This window comes from Indicator indicator, chromosome 1 (genome assembly GCF_027791375.1).
Source record: "Indicator indicator isolate 239-I01 chromosome 1, UM_Iind_1.1, whole genome shotgun sequence".
Classification (NCBI taxonomy): Eukaryota; Metazoa; Chordata; class Aves; order Piciformes; family Indicatoridae; genus Indicator; species Indicator indicator.
The window spans coordinates 2,995,192-3,017,121 of record NC_072010.1 but is presented as its reverse complement, the minus strand read 5'-3'; the positions used below and the strand labels follow the sequence as shown (position 1 = coordinate 3,017,121).

General features: G+C 49.1%; 1 protein-coding gene across 1 annotated transcript in view; it reads right to left on the bottom strand.

Annotated features, from left to right (window-relative positions):
• Window positions 1–21,930, bottom strand: part of CAPN5 (calpain 5) — a 63,626-nt gene that overhangs the window by 2,939 nt on the left and 38,757 nt on the right. The window contains exons 3-10 of the mRNA XM_054382313.1: window positions 16,664–16,872; window positions 15,474–15,666; window positions 12,046–12,239; window positions 9,392–9,469; window positions 7,316–7,511; window positions 6,140–6,262; window positions 4,696–4,892; window positions 3,495–3,616 (exon numbers count right to left, since the gene is read on the bottom strand). Coding sequence (XP_054238288.1) covers window positions 3,495–3,616; window positions 4,696–4,892; window positions 6,140–6,262; window positions 7,316–7,511; window positions 9,392–9,469; window positions 12,046–12,239; window positions 15,474–15,666; window positions 16,664–16,872 — 1,312 coding nt within the window. The remainder of the gene's footprint in view (window positions 1–3,494; window positions 3,617–4,695; window positions 4,893–6,139; window positions 6,263–7,315; window positions 7,512–9,391; window positions 9,470–12,045; window positions 12,240–15,473; window positions 15,667–16,663; window positions 16,873–21,930) is intronic.

The window sequence follows — 21,930 nt, the reverse complement described above, 5'->3', positions numbered from 1 at the left end:
CTGTGATACTGTGACACCTGCCAAAAGGTTCATCACATCCCAGACGATGTCCATGAAGCTCAGCTGATGGGATCATAGAATTATGGGTTGGAAGGGACCTCCAAAGGTCATCCAGTCCAACCCCCCTGCAGTGAGCAGGGACATCCTCCACTAGATCAGGTTGCTCAGAGCCTTGTTGAGGCTGACCTTGAATATCTCCAGGGATGGGGCCCCAACTACTTCCCTGGGCAACCTGTTCCAGTGTCTCACCACCCTCATGGGGAAGAACTTCTTCTTGACATCCAACCCGAATCTACCCACTTCTAGTTTTGCTCCATTCCCCCTAGTGCTATCACTACCTCACCTCCTAAAAGACTGAGCTGGAGAGCTGGGCCAGCTTGTCTAGACATATTTTTGCCAGGAATGTTTGGACCAGATGATCCTTGAGGTCCCTTCCAACCTGGTGTTCTACAATTCTATGAAAACGTCAAAGAGGATCATTGGTGGTAATGAGACACATGGAGAAGAGAAAGACATCAAGGCAACCAGGGAAAATGAGTGGGAAGTGGAAGAAATTGGGAAAGGAAAGTTATTGCAATATCCCAGCTGGAACAAGATAATCCTGGGAAACAAGCAGGCCACAGAGATGGAGAGTAAAGTTCACAGACTGCTAGCCCATAGCTGGATGGTACCTGAGCTTCCAGGAGAGAGAAAGAGTTCCTCATTAGTCAACATTTTCCCCTTAGGAAACAAATGGTTGTTTTGGGAACTCCAGTAGTGAATGAGCTATTGCCATGGAAATGTCCCTGCCAGAACACATTTTCTCACCATGTGATGGAAACACAGACCAGGTGGATGAGCTTTCTTGTCCAAGGGACATGTGGAAACAAGGAGAAACAAACCACCACTCCTGAGGGACAGGGATTGAAGAACAACATCTTTGACTGCCAGACCACCTCCTTGCTAGCTTTCTGTTTGCAAGGACCTGGCTCCCCTGGTGAGACACAGCTGCTGGATTTCACAGAATCGCTGAACTGTCAGGGTTGGAAGGGACCTCAAAGATCATCCAGTTCCAACCCCCCTGCCATGGGAAAAGGACACCTCACACTAGATCAGGTTGCCCAGAGCCCCATCCAGCCTGGCCTTAAAAATTGTCACAGTATCACAGTATATTAGAGGTTGGAAGTGACATCAAGAGATCATCAGGTCCAACCCGCCTGCCAAAGCAGGACTTCACTGCTGGGTTTCCAAACTAGCCTGGTCTTTTGAGATGTCCCATTAAACCCTCATATTCCATCAGCTGGAGCCAAATTCCTAGCTGTAAATCACTACTTCCATACTGAGGAAAGGCCTGAGCTGCGAGATGTGAGAGATGATATTGCACTGGAAAGCAGCAAACATGCAGACTGTTGGCAGTGGGAGATGAACAGCTGCAAAACAGCTGGGAGGAAAAAGAAAAAAAAAAAAAAAGCCATTCCCAAGGGCTTCTTGATGAAGACAAATGGTTTATGGCTCCAGAATTCACATGTACCCTCGTGTGATGGAAAGATAAATCTGCTTGTTGCTGTGAGAAGGTCAGGGACCTTTGGCTACAGCTCTCCCTGCACTGCTACAGATACGCTGAGCTATGGTGAGTAACCCAAGAACAACCAACCTTCCTTGGGTAAAACTCCCTCCCCAGGCACCAGGCAGGACAGGAAGAATCTCTCTGGGGTGTGTGATAAACAAGCAAATTGGGCTAGTCCTTGCCCCAGTGAAGGGTCACAGAACCACAGAACGGGAGAGGCTGGGAGGGACCCCTAGAGATCATCTACTCCAACCCCTCTGCTAAAGCAGGGTCATGCAGAGCAGGTTGCACAGGATCACATCCAGGTGGGTTTGGAATCTCTCCAGAGAAGAAGACTCCACAGCCTCTCTGGGCAGCCTGTTCTAGTGGTCTGGCATCCTCACAGGAAAGGAGTATTTCCTCATATTCAGATGGAACCTCCTGTGTTCTAGTTTGTGCCCACTGCCCCTTGTCCTGTCACTGGGCACCACTGAAAAGAGTCTGGCCCCATTCTCCTGGCTCCCAGCCTTTAGATACTGATGAGCACTGAGAAGATCCCTTCTCAGTCTGCTCTTCTCCAGGCTAAACAGCCCCAGGTCTCTCAGCCTTTCCTTGTCAGGGAGATGCTCCAGGCCCCTCAGCATCTTTGTAGCCCTCAGTCGGATTCTCTTCAACAAGTCCCTGTCTCTATTGACCTGGGGAGCCCAGAACTGCATGAAATACTCCAGATTTGGCCTCACTAGGCCAGAATATAGGGAAAGGATTGGGAGGAGAACCTCCCTTGAGGTTCTCTCTTCTCAACACACCCCATTAGGAGCAGGATCCTCCTCATTACTTTCAGGGTTCCAGTTATAAGCAGCCCTGACAATAAAGCTTGGGTGGGAAAAAAAAAGTAAATTATTTCAACCAAGTTTTTAATTTAGACTTTTTAAATCTTAAGCTTTCAATTTTTGTGCTTTAAATTTGACTTGAAAGTGCCTGCCACACTCAATACATCTCCTTGACTCAGGAAACGAGGGAAAAAGGCTAGGATCTGATGTATTCAAGAATCAAGAAGGTTGGAAGAGACCTCAAAGATCATCAAGTCCAACCTGTCACCCTAAACCTTATTCCATGTATTCCCATGGTGGAAAGGCATTTGCTTCTCTAATCACAAGCCCTAGATCTCTCATCCCAACTTCAATGATCTCTCAGTACAAGTCATCAACATCCCTGCCTTTCTTGGTCCAGATACCCTAAGACAGCTGAACATGGGATTCTGTGTGGCTGCAGGACATGCTGAGGAGTGGTGCTGCTGCTGTCTTTCATGCAAGAGAACTGTTGGATGTCCACATTGCATCAGAGCAGGGTAGGACCAAGAAAATGAACCTTTGGAGGAGTAGGAAGCAAAAACACAGTGGGCTGAGATTGTGATGGCTCAGGTTGTCTCAGAGGGCTTCTAGGAACCAAGTGTGGAGCAGGACTTGCAGGAAATAGAGAGAGAGGCTCTTGAGCTACACCATCCCAAAATGAGCTAAACTTGATCTGCCCTCTACTGACAGAAATCCAGCCTCTGGTGATGAACACTACCTCAACACATTAACCTGTTGCATTGCTTCGTTGTCCTTCCAACCAGGAAGCCTTTAAACAAGACTCATGACTTCTACAGCTGCTCATACTCAGGAGAAGAGCCTGGATTGTTACAGGACCACTGCTGAGGGCTTTGGGGAAGTGCTGGGAAGATCTCCTGAGGGTCTTAGACAACAGCCTAAATATAACAGCTCTCAGATCATGTCTACAGCAAGAACTGAACTGGAGCCTGCATGGACTTTCTCATTCTCTGGTGTCTGAATCAGGCACAATTCACCAAAAACCAACCTGAGAACACAAAAAATCCCAGCAATCTGTCACCTGATGAAACCTTTTCCTACTGAAACAGCCACCACTCATCTCCTCTGGGACTAGACAACAGGCATGGAAAGACCAGTACCTCCTTGGGAGTCCTGATTCTTGAGCCCAGCTGCAGCAAGAACATGGATCTGGGATACAACTTGTGGGTAACCACACATCCCACTCCAGCAGGTGTGTGGTGGCTCATCCAGTGTCAGCTCTCTGCAAGGAAAAACATGTGGCAGTTTAGAGGCTAGGAGCCTTTAAGAACCACAAAGTTACAGACCTCCTGAGGGCCCAGAGTGTCCAGGAGGTATAGATGTATTTCATACCAATAAATCCTGCATCCCTATAAAGCTGGCTGCAAAATCAGTTTTCTTCCCTTTTCACAGGATCACAGGATGTTAGGGGTTGGAAGGAACCTCTGAAGATCATCGAGTCCAACCCCCCCTGCCAGAGCAGCACCACAGAATCTAGCACAGGTCACACAGGAACACATCCAGATGGGTCTTGAAAGTCTCCAGAGTGGGAGACTCCACAACCTCTCTGGGCAGCCTGTTCCAGTGTTCTGTGACCCTCACAGTGAAGAAGTTCCTCCTCATGTTGAGGTGGAACCTCCTGTGCTGGACTTTATATCCATTGCCCCTTGTCCTATCACAGGGCACAACTGAGCAGAGCCTGTCCCCTCCCTCTTGACCTCCAGCCCTCAGATATTTATAAACATTTATTAAATTCCCCTCTCAGTCTTCTCTTCTCCAGACTGAACAACCCCAGGACTCTCAGCATCTTTGTAGCCCTCAGCAGGATTCTCTTCAACAGGTCCCTGTGTCTATTGACCTGGGGAGCCCAGAACTGCATGAAATACTCCAGATTTGGCCTCACTAGGCCAGAATATAGGGGGAGGATTGGGAGGAGTGCTCCAGTCCCTTCATCATCCTCACAGCCCTCTGTTGGACTCTCTCGAGTAGATCCCTGTCCCTCCTGAACTCGGGAGCCCACAACTCCCTCCCTCTCTGCTCCAGGGAGGACATGCAAGCTGTTATCTCCTTGCAGGGGAGATGTGTTGTGAATAGTGTATACTTGTAGATACTCATTGCATTTCATCATAGATTGTAGTTTTGTTTGTAAATACAGCTTCCAGACTGAGCTAGCCTGGCTATTGTCGGTATGGGAGGGGGATTTCAGCTCTCACACTGTTACACAAGGCTAGGAGCAACTCCAGTCAGGACAAGCCCCATGTCAAAAGGACAAGGCTGTCCCCAAGCAGCCAGCTCCTCCCCACCACTGCTCTCGCTCCTTACCGGCAGTCTGAAGGCACATCTGTGAAAACCCTGAGGAGGAACTCTCCCTCATGCCCAGGGTCAAAGGTGGTGGGGATGATGACGTAGCGGCCTTCCTTCAGGTCCGTCCGCAGGAAGACGCTGCGGGAGTTGATGTAGATGGAGCTGGCCACCTTCTGCTGCAAGGTGTGCATCCGGTAGTTCCTGTTCAGCTCCACCTGGGTTAGAGGCCACAGTGGGATGGTCAGCAGGGCAGCACGGACTGACAGCGTGTTTGTGTCCACCCTCGGGGGCCAGACTGCAAGGACTGACCCCTGCGGTGCTTGGGAGAGCTGGAGTTAAGGGAACCACCCAAACAGTCCTAGATGGGCTGGGGGGAAAACAAGTGTGGGTGTGGTCCTCCCAACTCCGAAGAACCACAGGATCACAGAATCACAGAATCACATAACCACAGAATCACAGAACCACAGAATCACAGAACCACAGAATCACAGAATCACAGAACCAAAGAATCACAGAACCAAAGAATCACAGAATCACAGAATCAAAGAATCACAGAATCACAGAATCACAGAACCAAAGAATCACAGAATCACAGAATCAAAGAATCACAGAATCACAGAACCAAAGAATCATAGAACCAAAGAATCACAGAATCAAAGAATCACAGAACCAAAGAATCACAGAATCACAGAATCAAAGAATTACAGAATCACAGAATCAAAGAATTACAGAATCACAGAATCAAAGAATCACAGAATCACAGAATCACAGAATCAAAGAATCACAGAATCAAAGAATTACAGAATCACAGAACCAAAGAATCAAAGAATTACAGAATCAAAGAATTACAGAATCAAAGACTCACAGAATATTTGTGTGAGATGCCCCTGCCCATGGCAAGGGGGTTGGAACTAGACAATCCTTGTGGTCCCTTCCAACCCTGACTAATTCTATGATTCTATGATTCTATGATTAGGGGCTGGAAGGGACCTCAAAAGATCATCCAGTCCACTCCCCCTGCCAGAGCAGGATCACCTAGACCAAATCACACAGGAATGCCTTCAGGCAGGTCTTGAATATCTCCAGAGAGGGAAACTCCACAACACCCCTGGGCAGCCTGTTCCAGAATCACAGAATCTGCCTGTTCCACAGAATCACACTGTTGGCTCAGGGACTCATCTCTTGCATCCCAGTGTTTCACTGGGGGCTCAGCAAGTGACACATGAGGATAAGCCTAATGGATTTCAACATCTGGAGATAGCAGACTAACCATTGCTGTCAGCAGGGAGAATTTTCCCGTGCTGTCCCTGTTCACCTCAGAAATTTCTCATCATCTTTAGAAGGGAGCAGGCACCCAGATGCTTAAAGGAACAACACCAATGATCATGCAGGACCAATGGACCACTCCAGCACTGACAGTTTATGGTGGCATGCAGGCCAGCATGCAGGAACTGTGCCTTACCTTATGGATATCAAAGCCTATGGCCAAGTTCTCTCCTTTGCCTTCTTTGCGACTGGTCCTTTTTGGCTTCTGCTGGATGGAGATCAGCACTTCATCTTCTGCCTTCTTCACATCAAACACATACTAAAAGCAAAGGGTGAAAGGGGAGAGAGAGCTTGTACTCAGACATGACCACTGGGCTTGGGTAAGGGTAGAAAAACAGTAAGGGTTAATCTCAGCTCCTCCTCATGTGCCTAACTGCAGGGACAGCCTGGCTTCAGTTACCAGCATTGAGAGCTCATATCCAGTGCTCTTGGGAATTGGCATCATCCTGCCAAGCCAGAGACCTTTGTGCCTGGCCTTAGAAAAAGACTTGGAAAATCCAATCTTTGAATTGCTCAGCAGAATCCAAGGAGATCATCCAGGGGTGATTTCTAAAGGTCCCTTCCAACCCAAACCATCATGTGATTCCTGTGAGTCTAGATGCAATCTCACACCAAAGACTTTCACCCTGTGCAGCATGCCACAAGCCCTCCTACAAGGCATGGAAGTAGGAACTGATGTTCACAGAGATCTAAGAAGGCTAATACAGAGCTGGAAGAAGGAAACAACTCTCCCACATCCTTGATCAGAACTCCTGCAGTGGACCAGACCTTCATCTGCTTGTTAAACGAAGGACTCACAAGAACTTGGCTCATGTTACTGAGAACCCCAGAGTTTGGAGCAGGACAGGACAGAAGAGCTTGCTCCAGGAGATGAACTTCAGAGCATGGCTTTTTCTAAAGGCCAAGCTAGAAGGAAATGGCTCTGTAGACTGCACCTGTCCTGGCAAATTTAATAGTGCCAAGGTCTGGGCAGAGGAACTGAATCATTTGGACATTCCAAATCGTTGGAAATAGTTTCTGGCCATGTCTGAGTGGCACCAATGAACATTGCTACACTGTGGTACTGGTTTTGTTTGCTGTGCCAAGAGGCTCTACACTAGGCACTTGGATGCAGTCTCCCTGGTAAGAGTGATAAGGTGAATAAAGTTGGCCTGGATGATGATCATGCTGTGACAGGGGTCTCAGCCAGAAAATGGTCATGAGCACATTTAATCTGCCAGAGGTCTGGTAACCTTCCAGGTCTCTGTAATAGATTTAAACACTTGGAAGTACGTGTGAAGGCTCCAGAAGGTTCCTCTGTTCCATGACTCACTTGAGGGTTCTGCAAAAAGGTGTCCTTGTGGTTGATACAGCCTCCACTGCGGTTCTTCAGGGGGTCACTGCTTCTGGTCCATGCCCCATGGAGCACTGCCTCCTCCCAGGTCTTGTGAATGCTCAGGTAGGATGTGTTGATGAGACGGCACTTGATGATGTCCGTGAAGTATTTGCAGAAGTCTTCAAAGGTCATCCTAAGTTAGGAAAGAGCAGAGCTGGGTTATGCTGCTTCATTCCCCTCAACAGGAGAATCACAGAACCATTGAGGTTGGAGAGACTTCTGAGATCAAGTCCAACTGCTTGCCTAGAGCTTGCAATCCCACCACTAAGCTACTACTACTAAACCACTCAGGACCACATGCACATGTCTTTTCAGCACTTCCAGGGATGGTGACTCCACCATCTCCTTGGACAGCCTGTTCCAACCCTAGATAACCCTTTCTGTGACAAAAGTTTTCCTAACATCCCACGGAACCTCCCTTGGCACAACTTGAGCCTCTTTCCTCTTGTCCTGTCACTTGTTGCATGTGAGAAGACACTGAGCCCCACCAAGCCCCAGCCTCCTTTGAGGTAGCTATAGAAGGCAATGAGGTCTCCCCTCAGCCTCCTCTTACGAAGACTGAACATCACAGTATCACAGTCTCACAGTATATCAGATGCTGGAAGGGACCTCAAGAGATCATTGAGTCCAACCCCCTTGCCAGAGCAGCATCACTTAGGGTAGTCCACACAGGAATGCATCCAGGTGGGTTTGGAAAGTCTCCAGAGAAGGAGACTCCACAACCCCCTGGGCAGCCTGTTCCAGGGCTCTGTCACCCTCACTGGAAAGAAATTTCTCCTCATGGTGAGGTGAAATCTTCTCTGTTCAAGCTTGACCTGCTGTTTCTTATGACTGTGCACCACCAAAAAGAGCTTGGCCCTCTCCACTTGACACCCACCCCTCAGATATTGATAGACATTGATCAGATCCCCTCTCAGTCTTCTCAAGATAAAACAGCCCCAGGGCTCTCAGTCTCTCTTCATAAGGGAGATGCTCAAGTCCCCTAAGCATCCTCCTGGCTCTCCCTTGGATTCTCTCCAGCAGGTCTCTGTTTTTCTTGAACGGGGGAGCCCAAAACTGATCGCAGTATTCCAGGTGTGGTCTCTGCAGGGCAGAGCAGAGACGTAGAAGAACTTCCCTAGACCTGCTGGACACAATCTTTTGGCCACAAGAGCACATTGTTGTTCTATGCAGAACTTGCTGTCCACCAACACTCCAAGGTCTTTCTGGAGCTGCTCTCCAGCAGGGTAGCCCCTAACCTGTACTGGTGTCTGCTGTAATTCCTCCCCAGATGTAGGACCCTGCACTTGTCCTTATTAAACTTATTAAACATCCCCAGTTCCCTCAGCCATTCCTCATAAGGCTGGTGTCCAAGGTCCTTCACCAGCCTGGCTGCTCTTCTTTTGGAAGTGCTCTAGCATCTCAATGTCTTTCTTGCAGTGACAGGCCCAAAACTGAACACAGGACTCAAGGCATGGCCTCACCAATGTCGAGCAGAGGGAGGCAATCACATCCCTACACCTGCTGGCTACACTACTCCTGATGCAAGCCAGGATGCCATTGGCCTTCTTGGCCACTTGAGCACACTGCTGGCTCTGCACTGATCACCTGTTAGACACTGTGTGGGTGGCCTCTGGTGTCTGAGATACCTTCTCCATGAGTGCAGTAAATACTTCTTCAGCTATGAGTTTTGGAGTGGGAGAAGCAGAGTAGTGCCCATTGCTCCACAGCTGGGCACATGCTGGATGAAACATATCTGGTGAGGCTGTTAAGTTCAGCACATTCATAACAGGTTCCCAGCACCCTGGTGAAATGGTTTGGACCCTGTGTGATACAGAGCAGCTTGCAACCCTAGGGTCATGGCTATCCAAAGCTAATACCTATGGTCTCAAGGAGGAGGCTTCACTAAAGGTTCTAGGGCTTGGAAGGTCATTTGCTCTGGGTAGTTTTATGCATGGAAATGACTCACATGCTTGATGGGGTAGGAGGACTCTGTGGGCATGGCCCATGCTAACAACTTCAGGAGGGACTCACCAGAACTCTCCATCATCTTCCACTGTCATCCCCATCTTCTCTCTCTCACTTTTACTCACTTTCTGCCACTCCTCAGAGCTGTGGGAAGAGTACAGGATCATTACTGTGAGGACAAGGGGGACACACAAGAATTCAAGAGACTGTGTGGCCATAGCAGATTCTCTCAAGGGCACAAGGCCTGTGTAAAGCTCCAGCCATGCAACCAGTCCCCATATAGCTTTTTTTTTTTAGCTCATCTTCCAAACATGGAAGGAGTGCAGCATGCCTTAGAGCTTTGACTTCCCTCCTCATCAGTGAAGCTGAATCCAGCTTGGCAGGATTTTGTTTGGCCAGTACAGTCACAACCCATCAATGTAGAGAACAAAATGGAGTCTGGCAAAGGTTCTGGTTACATCAGGCCTTGGTTCTTCCTCCCAGCCACAGACACCACAGTGGTCAGTGGTGGCAGAAGTTGATTCTGTTGGGTGCTATTTTTGCTGGAACAAGACTGGGAATGGAAAAGTGAGCTATAATCATCCTTCACTTGTGTAAACATGCTGAAGGTTTCACCACAACATCCACCAGAGTCTTAATGAGAAGGTGTGCCAAGCTCAGCCACCCTCCTCCTGACCTCCAAGAACCTCAGGACAAAAAATGAATTTAACCCAGTGAAACAAGACATGGGTTGGCATCCCACAACTGCTCAAGGATGTAATCCTTTGGGTGTGGCTCTAGTTGAATTGTCTCATGCCTCTTGTTTCACAGAATCACAGAAAACATCTGGTTGGAAGAGTCCTCAAAGATCATCCAGTCCAACCCTCAACCCAGCACTGAAGGGTCAACACTAAACCATGTCCCTAAGTGCCAGGTCCACAAGCTGCTTAAACTCCTCCAGGGATGGTGATTCTACCACAGCCTTGGTGTGGCAGTTTTAGGCTGTGCCTAGAAAATTTCCCACAGATCTCAAATAGAAAGTGATAGAACACAAATAAATTACCATTGGATGTAAAAGGGAAAACAATCACAGAATTAACCAGGTTGGAAAAGAGCTCAGAGATCACCAAGTCCAACCTGTCACCCAACACCATCTCATCAACTCAACCACAGCACTAAAGGCCTCATCCAGGCTTATTTGAAACACTTCCAGGGAGGGTGACTCCACCACCTCCCTGGACAGCCCATTCCAATGGCCAATCTCTCTTTCTGGGAAGAATTTCGTCCTAATATCCAGCCTAAACCTCCCCTGGGACAGCTTGAGACTGTGTCCTCTTGTTCTGTCACTGGATGCCTGGGAGAAGAGACCAACCCCCACCTGGCTACAACCTCCCTTCAGGTAGTTGTAGACAGCAATAAGGTCTCATGATAAGGTCTAAATCCCATTGGTGTGATTACTGACATAAAGCTAGTTGTATACACTAACTTTTTCTCTCTTTGGCTTTCTTTGCTCTGGCAGATGCTGGCTGGTTTTGCTTAGCTGCTGCTGACCTTGGATGCGTTCTTGTTACAGCTAAGTACTAACAGCCTACCCTCTGCTCTTCTCTCTCTTTCACCTTGTACAGGGGGGGAAGGAAGGAGGGAAGGGGAAGCTGTTGGTAACCCCCTGGTTTTATCCAGGGGGGTTCTTGTGTTGTTTATAAACTGTGTATATATGTAACCATTGTATTGTACATATTCATTGCATTTCATGTTTTAGATTGTAGTTATGCTTGTAAATACAGCTTCATTTGCTTCCATCTGAGCTAGTCTGGCAATTGTATGTTGGGGGTAATTTCAACCCACCACCCTGGGCAGACCATTCCAATGTTTGAGAACCCTCTCTGTGAATCACACAGAACCAACCAGATTGGAAGAGACCTCCAAGATCATCAAGTCCAATCAATACTGAACCCTAACTAATCAACCAGACCATGGCACTAAGTGCCACATCCAAGCTTTTTTTGAACACCTCCAGGGACGGTGACTCCACCACCTCCCTGGGCAGCACATTCCACTGGGCAATTACTCTTTCTGGGAAGAACTTTCTCCTCACCTCCAGCCTAAACTTCTCCTGGCACAGCTTGAGACTGTGTCCTCTTGTTCTGTTGCTGGTTGCCTGGGAGAAGAGACCAACCCCCACCTGGCTGCAGCCTCCCTCCAGGTAGTTGTAGACAGCAATAAAGTCTCCCCTGAGCCTCCTCTTCTCCAGGCTAAACACCCCCAGCTCCCTCAGCCTCTCCTCTCTGGGCTGTGCTCCAGACCCCTCCCCAGCCTCGTTGCCCTTCTCTGGACATGTTCAAGTGTCTCAATGTCCTTCTTAAACTGAGGAGCCCAGAACTGGACACAGCACTCAAGGTTTGGCCTAACCAGTGCTGAGTACAGGGCAGAATGACTTCCCTGCTCCTGCTGGCCACACTATTCCTGATGCAGGCCAGGATGCCATTGGCCTTCTTGGCCACCTGGGCACACTGCTGGCTCCTGTTCAGCTGCTGTCAACCAGCACCCCCAGGTCCCTCTCTGCCTGGCTGCTCTCCAGCCACTCTGTCCCCAGCCTGTAGCTCTGCATGGGGTTGTTGTGGCCAATATGCAGAACCTGGCACTTGGACGTGCCTGAACCTTCCCCAGGGCATCTTGAAAGCATTTCTTCTAGTTTCAAGCCCAGCTGCTCCCAGCAGGTGCTGCTGCCCACCCCAACTCACGTGTCACTCCAGGGGCCGTTCCATTCCCGCTCGCCCCAGGGGTTGCGCATGCGGATCATGTCCAGCTTCTCTGACTTGAAGAAGGACAGGAGGCCATGGCCCAGCCGTACCTTCCGCACGTCGGTCACGGCGTACGCATGGCCCTTCACCAGCCCGCAGGCCAGCCGGGCCTCCATGTCAGCTGCCGAGGTGGCCTGCCAGGGGGACACACAGAGAGTCACAGAGGCAGAGTCACAGAGTCACAGAATCACAGAGCCACAGAATCACAGAGTCACAGAATCACAGAATCACAGAGTCACAGAATCACAGAGTCACAGAGTCACAGAGTCACAGAGTCACAGAATCACAGAGTCACAGAGTCACAGAGTCACAGAATCACAGAATCACAGAGTCACAGAGTCAAAGAATCACAGAATCACAGAGTCACAGAATCACAGAGTCACAGAGTCACAGAGTCACAGAATCACAGAATCACAGAGTCACAGAATCACAGTCACACAGTCACAGAGTCACAGAGTCACAGAATCACAGAGTCGCAGAATCACAGAGTCACAGAGTCACACAGTCACAGAGTCACACAGTCACAGAGTCACAGAGTCACAGAATCACAGAGTCGCAGAATCACAGAGTCACAGAATCACAGTCACACAGTCACAGTGTCACAGAGTCAAAGAGTCACAGAATCACAGAGTCACAGAGTCACAGAGTCACAGTGTCACAGAGTCAAAGAATCACAGAGTCACAGAGTCACAGAGTCACAGAGTCACAGAGTCACAGAGTCACAGAGTCACAGAGTCAGAGTCACAGAGTCACAGAGTCACAGAGTCACAGAGTCACAGAGTCAGAGTCACGGAGTCAGAGTCACGGAGTCAGAGTCACGGAGTCACAGAGTCACAAAGTCACAGAGTCAAAGAATCACAGGGTCACAGAATCACAGGGTCACAGAATCACAGAGTCACAGAATCACAGAGTCAAAGAATCACAGAGTCAAAGAATCACAGAGTCACAGAGTCACAGAGTCAAAGAATCACAGAGTCACAGAGTCACAGAATCAGAGTCACAGAGTCACAGAGTCACAGAATCACAGAATCACAGAGTCACAGAGTCGCAGAATCACAGAGTCACAGAATCACAGAGTCACAGAGTCACAGTCACAGAGTCACAGAATCACAGAGTCACAGAATCACAGAGTCACAGAGTCACAGAGTCACAGAGTCACAGAATCACAGAGTCACAGAGTCACAGAATCACAGAATCACAGAGTCACAGAATCACAGAGTCACAGAGTCACAGAATCACAGAGTCACAGAATCACAGAGTCACAGAATCACAGAGTCACAGAATCACAGAGTCACAGAATCACAGTCACAGAATCACAGAGTCACAGAGTCACAGAATCACAGAGTCACAGAGTCACAGAGTCACAGTGTCACAGTGTCACAGAGTCACAGAATCACAGAGTCACAGAGTCACAGTCACAGAGTCGCAGAATCACAGAGTCACGGAGTCACAGAATCACGGAGTCACAGAATCACAGAGTCACAGAGTCACAGAGTCACAGAGTCACAGAATCACAGAGTCACAGAATCACAGAGTCACAGAGTCACAGAGTCACAGTGTCACAGAGTCACAGAGTCACAGAATCACAGAGTCACAGAGTCACAGTCACAGAGTCGCAGAATCACAGAGTCACGGAGTCACAGAATCACGGAGTCACAGAGTCACAGAGTCACAGAGTCACAGAGTCACAGAGTCACAGAGTCACAGAATCACAGAGTCGCAGAGTCACAGAGTCACAGAGTCACAGAGTCACAGAGTCAAAGAATCAGAGTCACAGAATCACAGAGTCACAGAATCACAGAGTCACAGAATCACAGAGTCACAGAGTCACAGAGTCACAGAGTCACAGAGTCACAGAGTCACAGAATCACAGAATCAGAGTCACAGAATCACAGAGTCACAGAATCACAGAGTCACAGAATCACAGAGTCACAGAGTCACAGAGTCACAGAGTCACAGTCACAGAGTCGCAGAATCACAGAGTCACAGAATCACAGAGTCACAGAGTCACAGAGTCACAGAGTCACAGAGTCACAGAGTCACAGAGTCACAGAGTCACAGTGTCACAGTGTCACAGAGTCACAGAATCACAGAGTCACAGAGTCACAGTCACAGAGTCGCAGAATCACAGAGTCACGGAGTCACAGAATCACGGAGTCACAGAGTCACAGAGTCACAGAGTCACAGAGTCACAGAATCACAGAGTCACAGAATCACAGAGTCACAGAGTCACAGAGTCACAGAGTCACAGAGTCACAGAGTCAAAGAATCAGAGTCACAGAATCACAGAGTCACAGAATCACAGAGTCACAGAATCACAGAGTCACAGAATCACAGAGTCACAGAGTCACAGAGTCACAGAGTCACAGAGTCACAGAGTCACAGAGTCAAAGAATCAGAGTCACAGAATCACAGAGTCACAGAATCACAGAGTCACAGAATCACAGAGTCACAGAGTCACAGAGTCACAGAGTCACAGTCACAGAGTCGCAGAATCACAGAGTCACAGAATCACAGAGTCACAGAGTCACAGAGTCACAGAGTCACAGAGTCACAGAGTCACAGAGTCACAGAGTCACAGAGTCACAGAATCACAGAGTCACAGAGTCGCAGAATCACAGAGTCACAGAGTCAGAGTCACAGAATCAACCAGGTTGGAAAAGACCTCAGAGATCATCAAGTCCAGCCTATCACCCAACACCATCTCATCAACTCAACCGTGGCACTAAGGACCTCATCCAAGCTTATTTGAAACGCTTCCAGGGAGGGTGACTCCACCACCTCCCTGGGCAGCCCATCCCTATGGCCAATCTCTCTTTGTGGGAAGAATTTCTTCCTAACATCCAGCCTAAACCTCCCCTGGTGCAGCTTGAGACTGTCTCCTCTTATTCTGGTGCTGGTTGCCTGGGAGAAGAGACCAACCCCCACCTGGCTACAACCACCCTTCAGGTAGTTGTAGATGGCAATAAGGTCTCCTTTGAGCCTCCTCTTCTCCAGGCTAAACAATGCCAGCTCCCTCAGCCACTCCTCATAGCAATGAGGAATAAAGAGGACTGCCATTCAATTTTGATTCATTGCCACTCATGGGAAGAAGTAGGAACCCTTGGCCATCACTTATCCAATCCAGTCTAGAGGTCTCCAACAGTGTAAGATGCATTCTATCCCCATGCCACCATGTTGGAAGAGACCTTTGAGATGAAGTCCAGCCTCTTGCCCAGAGCTGGCAATCCCACCACTACTGCTAAGCCACTGCCACTAAACCATGTCCCTAAGCACAATATCCATGGGTTTATTGAAAATACCTCCAGGGATGGTGACCCCACCACATCCCCAAGCAGTGGTGGAGCCATACAGGCAATGTTGCTTACCTTGATGGAACAGCTGATGAGGCCTCCTCGGTTGTGCACCTTCAACACACGCTCAAAGAGGAGGTTTCTCTTGGCTTCATCAGCAATGTAGTCCCCTTCAGTCAGGTCAATAGGTTCAGAGACCCCACCAGTAAAGTCTACCAAGGCATCAGCTGTGTTCCCTCCATCCAGGGCCTCGTAACAGCCTGACAGCCTGAAAGAGGATGACAGGAATGGCACAACAACATTGGCTTGGCATTTTAAGGGGTCTGGGACAGTTCTTGGGACAGCCTGGGGACAGAAATTTGTTATGAAACTTTCAGGGAGTGAGGGCAGTAAACTAAGGTGAAAAAAGAAAATCCATGCTGCTTGATGTCACAGAACCAAGTAGAGGGAACTTGAAACCTTTTGGACAGGGATTACTTAAATATGGAGTTGGAGAATATTTTGCTTTGAGGGCAAATTAAGGCTAAAGAAAGGTGTTGTTTTTTTTCTCATAAAATCATAGAATTATAAAACAATCTAGGTTGGAAAATGCCATAAAGATCATCAAGTGTCCAGAGAAGGGCCATGAGGACGAGCAGAAGGCTGGAGCACCTCTCTTATGGAGACAGGCTGAGAGAGTTGGGGCTGTTCAGTCCGGGGGGGAGAAGGCTCCAAAGAGACCTTATTGTAGCCTTCCAGCATCTGAAGGGGCCTACAAGAAAGCTGGGGAGGGACTTTTTAGGGTGTCAGGTAGTGATAGAACTAGGGGGGATGGATCCAAGCTAGAGGAGGGGACATTTAGATTAGATGTTAGGAAGAAGTTCTTCACCATGAGAGTGGTGAGACACTGGAACAGGTTACTCAAAGAGGTGGAAGAAGCCCCATCCCTGGAGGTTTTTAAGGCCAGGCTGTATGTAGCTCTGGGCAACCTGATCTAGTGGAAAGTGGCCCTGCCCATGGCAGGAGGGCTGGAACAAGATGATCCTTAAGGAACCTTCCAACCCTGACAACTGATTCTGAGATTCTAAGTCAAACTGTTAACCCAGCACCACCAAGTCCACCCCTAAGCCATGCCACTAAGCACCACATCCACAAGTCTGTGTCTGTTTGAGGTATGTCCTACTCCTCCCCAGCAAAGCTGTTGTTTCCACCAGTGCAAACCAGCTCATGAATGAACAGAGAGGAAATCCAAGTTTCTCAGGTCCCAGGTCATCCTGGATACCTACTTGGCATAAGCTTTCTCCACCAAGGCACACCAGAACTCATTCTTGGAGTTGGAATGGCAGTAGATGAGCTGGTTGTGGAGCGTGGGCAGGCGGTCATCTATCACCACGTCCAGCCACTGACCGAAGCGCCAGAACTGGAAGTGGAAGATTCCTGCGTAGCTGTCAGGTTTCTCAGGATTCCACTCCTGCTCCTTCCAGTCTGGGATGACCTGTGAGAGAGGAATCACAGAATCACAGAATCAACCAGGTTGGAAAAGACCTCAGAGAGCATCAAGTCCAACCTATCACCCAACACCATCTAATCAACTCAACCATGGCACTAAGTGCCTCATCCGGTCTGCTTTTAAACACTTCCAGGGATGGTGACTCCACCGCCCCCCTGGGCAGCACATTCCAATGGCCAATCTCTCTTTCTGGGAAGAATTTCTTCCTAACACCCAGCCTAAGCCTCCCCTGGAGCAGCTTGAGACTGTGTCCTCTCATTCTTTCACTGTCTGCCTGGGAGAAGAGACCAACCCCCACCTGCCTACAACCTCCCTTCAGGTAGTTGTGGACAGCAATGAGGTCTCCCCTGAGCCTCCTCTTCTCCAGGCTAAACACCCCCAGCTCCCTCAGCCTCTTCTCACAGGGCTGTGCTCCAGACCCCTCCCCAGCTTTGTTGCCCTTCTCTGTTCAAGCATCTTAACATCTTTCTTGAATTGAGGGGCCCAGAACTGGACACAGCACTCCAGGTGTGGCCTAACCAGTGCTGAGTACAAGGCAGAATGACTTCCCTGCTCCTGCTGGCCACACTATTCCTGATCCAGGCCAGGATGGCACTGGCCTTCTTGGCCACCTGGGCACACTGCTGGCTCATGTTCAGCCTACTGTCAACCAGTCCCCCCAGCTTATTCCCTTTTTTTTGCAGGGTTTGATTCTCATCCCAGAGCTAATGCAGACAATTTCAAAGACAAGGAAGAGCGATGGACTTCCTAACAGCCTGTTGTGGCCAGCTTTTGGATCTGGTTCCTCCAATGCAGGCTAATTTAACATGTACTGAAAAAGCTTAGACTTCATTGCACCTTGGAAGATGGAGCTGAAACTTCTTGTCCTCTTTCTTATAATTCTACCTTGGACATCTGCTGCCATCTACTGCTGTAAGCAGGCTATTGGAGTAGAAGAGTCTTTGGTCTCACCATGCATGGTTAATTTTGTTCATTTTGGTGTCAGCAGGGTGCCACTAAGAAAGGACACTTTCTTTGATTCTCTTCTGGTGCAACTTGAGTGGCCCAAGAGGATTCATCTACCTGGTGGCGATGAACAGGGACCAGACACTCTGCATATATCTACTCTGCTAAAGAAAAATGGGAGAAGTAATCTCCCCATCCCCACAAGATCTCCGTTCTTCCCCGTCAAGAGCTGCCACACTCAACCAAGTAACCACAAGGAGATGACTTGATGAAAAAAGGACAAGAGGAGAGCACCTGAGGCAGTGCAGGTTTGGTGGCATTGCCATCTGCCCTGCCAGTGGGACAGGCACAAGCAAAGGGTTAACTACCAAAGTCCATAATCTTCCAGGGCTGCAGGCACCACCAGCTTTGCTTTGCATGGGACATCCACCCAGCAGCCAGGACAGAAATGGGCACAGCCACACACAGATGGCTACAGCTAGGAGGATCTGCATTTTGTTGAGAACCAGGACACAGAGGCACACAGCAGGGAACTGCCCCACCACAGCTCAGCTTTTGCTGAGGGTGAAGGAACCATGGTTTTACGTCATGGCCAAGGTGGGCTGTGAGGCCATGTGCAGGTGGTGTTGTTGATAGCTGACAAGTACCGAGCAGTTCAGCTGCAGTAATGTGACCAATTGTCCACACCTCTGCTTCTCTCCTTACCTGCTCCCAAAGCACCATGACCTCAGTAAGGAAAACCCCAATGTGCCCACAGGGATAACTATATTCCAGTACATGAAATGAGCATTCTCCTGGGGTGAGATAAGACAGGACACAGCTCCACTGCATGGAAAGAGGCTCCTGAGGAGGTCTTGGGCCATGCTGAGAACCCCTGCACTGTGCCTTGGCCCTTGTCCAGCTACCAGAGCCTTTTGCATTTTTTCTTGGCTGTCATCACAGATCTCTAACCCTGCAGAGACAGCTCTCTGGAGAGCCTCCTGACTCCTTAGCTACCAGCAATGATCCAGCTGCCAGAGCTCTTATTGCTCCTACACTGAAATATTAATGATGACATCAGGCCTTGTGAGCTTACTGGCACTCTTGACTCATCTGGATCAATAGAGGTAGAGCAGACAGAGCCATGAAGAAGAGCCTCCTTTGGAGGGTTTGGTGTTCTCCAGAAGTGCTGACAATGATGCCCCAGACTCCCCCTGGGAGAGTGCCAGGAAAGGCCAGACAGCTCTCCATCAGTCCCCATCAATCCTCTCCTGGCTGGAGCTGATCCTAATGAATTGTCATTGAGGACCATTGTGCTAATCAACTTGCTATTAATGTGGGCTTAGAAATGATTAGGGCATTGATTAGAGGCAGCCTGTCACCCAGAGCTGGTGGCAACAGCTTCCAGCTGGCTGGCTCTGAGACTTGTCAATGCTGTGAGTGGTGGCAGGAGATACTGGTCCCCACCATCCTTCTCCATCCTTTCATTCGAGGACAGTGCTGAATTGCAGAATCATAGAATTGTTAAGGCTGGAAGAGACCTTTGAGATCATCAAGTCCTATTGCAAATGCTAAGCTACTGCCACTAAAGCATGGCCCTAAGCACCACATCCATGTGTCTTTTACATATCTCCAGGGATGGTGACTCCATCACCTCCCTGGACAGCCTGTTTCAATGCCTGATGATCCTTTCTGTGAAGAAAGTTTTCCTAACATCCAACCTGAACCTCCCCTGGCACAACTTGAGCCCACTTGCTCATCCTGTCACTTGCTGCATGTGAGAAGAGACCAACCCTCACCTCGCTCCAACCTCCTCTGAGGTTGTAGAGGGCAATGAAGTCTCCCCTCAGCCTTCTCTTCTGAGGACTGACCAGCCCCAATTCCCTCAGCCTCTCCTCACAGGACCTGTGTCCAAGGCCCTGCACCAGCTTAGTTGCTCTTCTCTGGACGTGCTCCAGCACCTGAATGTTCTTCTTGTAGTGAGGAGCCCCAAACCAAACCCAGCACTGAAAACACTCTCTGATGCTGAAGGCAGCAAAAGAGGATCAAGAAGCAAAAGAAGCAAGGCCTGGTTGTTTCTACACTAACCCACAGAGAAACAAGACAAACCAGAGCCCAAGGTGTCTTCAACCTGCCAAAGTGCAAGGTTTGAGCTCAAATACCAGGTTCCTCTCCCCAGCACCTCCTGGAGCACAACGTCACACCCAGGCCAAGGATCCCTCCAGTTGCTTCACCTCCTGGCCAAGGTGTCTGTGACTCCCCTGTCTCTGGGGGAGAGGTGGCAGCTCTGGCTGTGGTACCTATTGGGACACAACACTTGAAGGCAGAAAGCACAGCTCCTGCCTGTACCCTGATGCTGTGGATTTCCTGAAGGATTCATCTGAGGCACATCTAAGAAGCCCAGCAGTAGCTGAAGCCCAGGTCCTTCCAGGAGATGATCATGCAGCTGAGGTACAGGGATCTCATCCACTCCTAGGAAACTCCTCCATCCCTCTTCAGTGTATGCAGGAGAGCATGCCAGGGACCACCCAGGATCCCACTGAGTCCTGGACTCAACTCAGTTGTGTCTCACTGAGGCAGTGGAGACCACATCTCATTCACCCAACTGTTTGCTTTTTGCTGAGGGGTTCCCAAAATCTGGAGCTGTAGCACCCTTTAGTGGGACACATTTAGAGTGAAAGTCCTCAGAGACAGGCAAATTGGGAGCCCAGAAACACCAGGTTCACTCCCCCAAGCTGGCTTAGGGCTTTTCTCATTTTTTTTTAATAGGACTGTGACTGGAGCAATGTCCCTGCTTAGAAGGAGGAATTGGTAGACACTGGTTCCTCTCAGCGGGGGCTCCTCTGCTGGGAGCTTGCCAGATCAGGAAGAGGAAAGTGAGACCCAGTTGTGCCAGTCTGGTACAGACAGGGATGAAGTTCCCCTGGGAGATGGGAATGAGTGGTGTACCTGAAGGCCTGTATGAGAGACTGAAACTGTAGGGAAAGTTTCAGTACTGATATAAAGAGGCTCATCTTCCCTCCAGCAGAGAGAGCTTGAACCACCCCATTTCATCCCCAGCCTTGATGGAAAGGAGGATCCACCTGAGGATCATTTCCCTTTTTCTGCCCAGCTTCAAACCTCTCTCCAAATCACACAAAAGTGCTAAGTTTCTCCATTAAGCCTTTCACGTGATGAGAAAAGAAGGTCTGTGCCCATTTTACTTTTTACTGGAGATTAAAAGATGCTCAAAAATACCAACAAGTTGAAAAGCAGTGGGTGCTGCTTTATTGGGCTGTCCAGAAAGAGCATGAAGAAGACACACACAGCCTCAGTCCTTAAGGGGAACCCACTTCAGCAGGCTTTTATTTACTGTGGTACATCAACACCCAATGAGGGATCTGCAGCAAGAGCTCTACCCCAGCAACCAAGAAAGTAGCAAAGGCATATTGTGAGACTTGGAATGAGAAATCCCTTTGGATATTGGCAAAGGCTCCTGCTATTGGATCTATGTGGTTAGTAGCCAGGCTCTGGGATGTACAAGGAGAGGTGTCCTATGGGAAGGGCTGTCAGGATCCTACAAGTGGGTCAGGCTCACAGTGGGTCCATGCTATGGCCAAGCAGGGATGCATTCATTTTTACCTCTCCTCACTGACTTCAGCATTTCTTGGGGTTTAAACAAAGACACAGAATCACAGAATGGTAGGGGTGGAAAGGGACCTCCAGAGATCATTGAGTCCAACACCCCTGCAAAGAGGGATCACTTAAGGTAGGTCACGCAGGAACACATCCAGATGGGTCTTTAAAGTCTCTAGAGAAGAAGACTCCACAACCTCTCTGGGTAGCCTGTTCTCATACTCTGTCACCTTCACACTAAAGCAGCTTTTCCTAATGTTGAGGTGGAACTTCCTCTGTTCCAGCTTCTATCTGTTGCCTTTCATCCTATCAGAGGGCACAACTGAAAAGAGCCAGGCACCTTCTTCTTGAACACCCACCTTTCAGATGTTTACAAACTTTAATAAGATCTCCTCTTAGTCTTCTCTACTCCAGACTAAACAGCCCCAGGTCTCTCAGCCTTTCCTCATCAGATGTTCCAGTCCCTTCATCATCCTTGTAGTCCTCCATCAGACATCCTCTAGC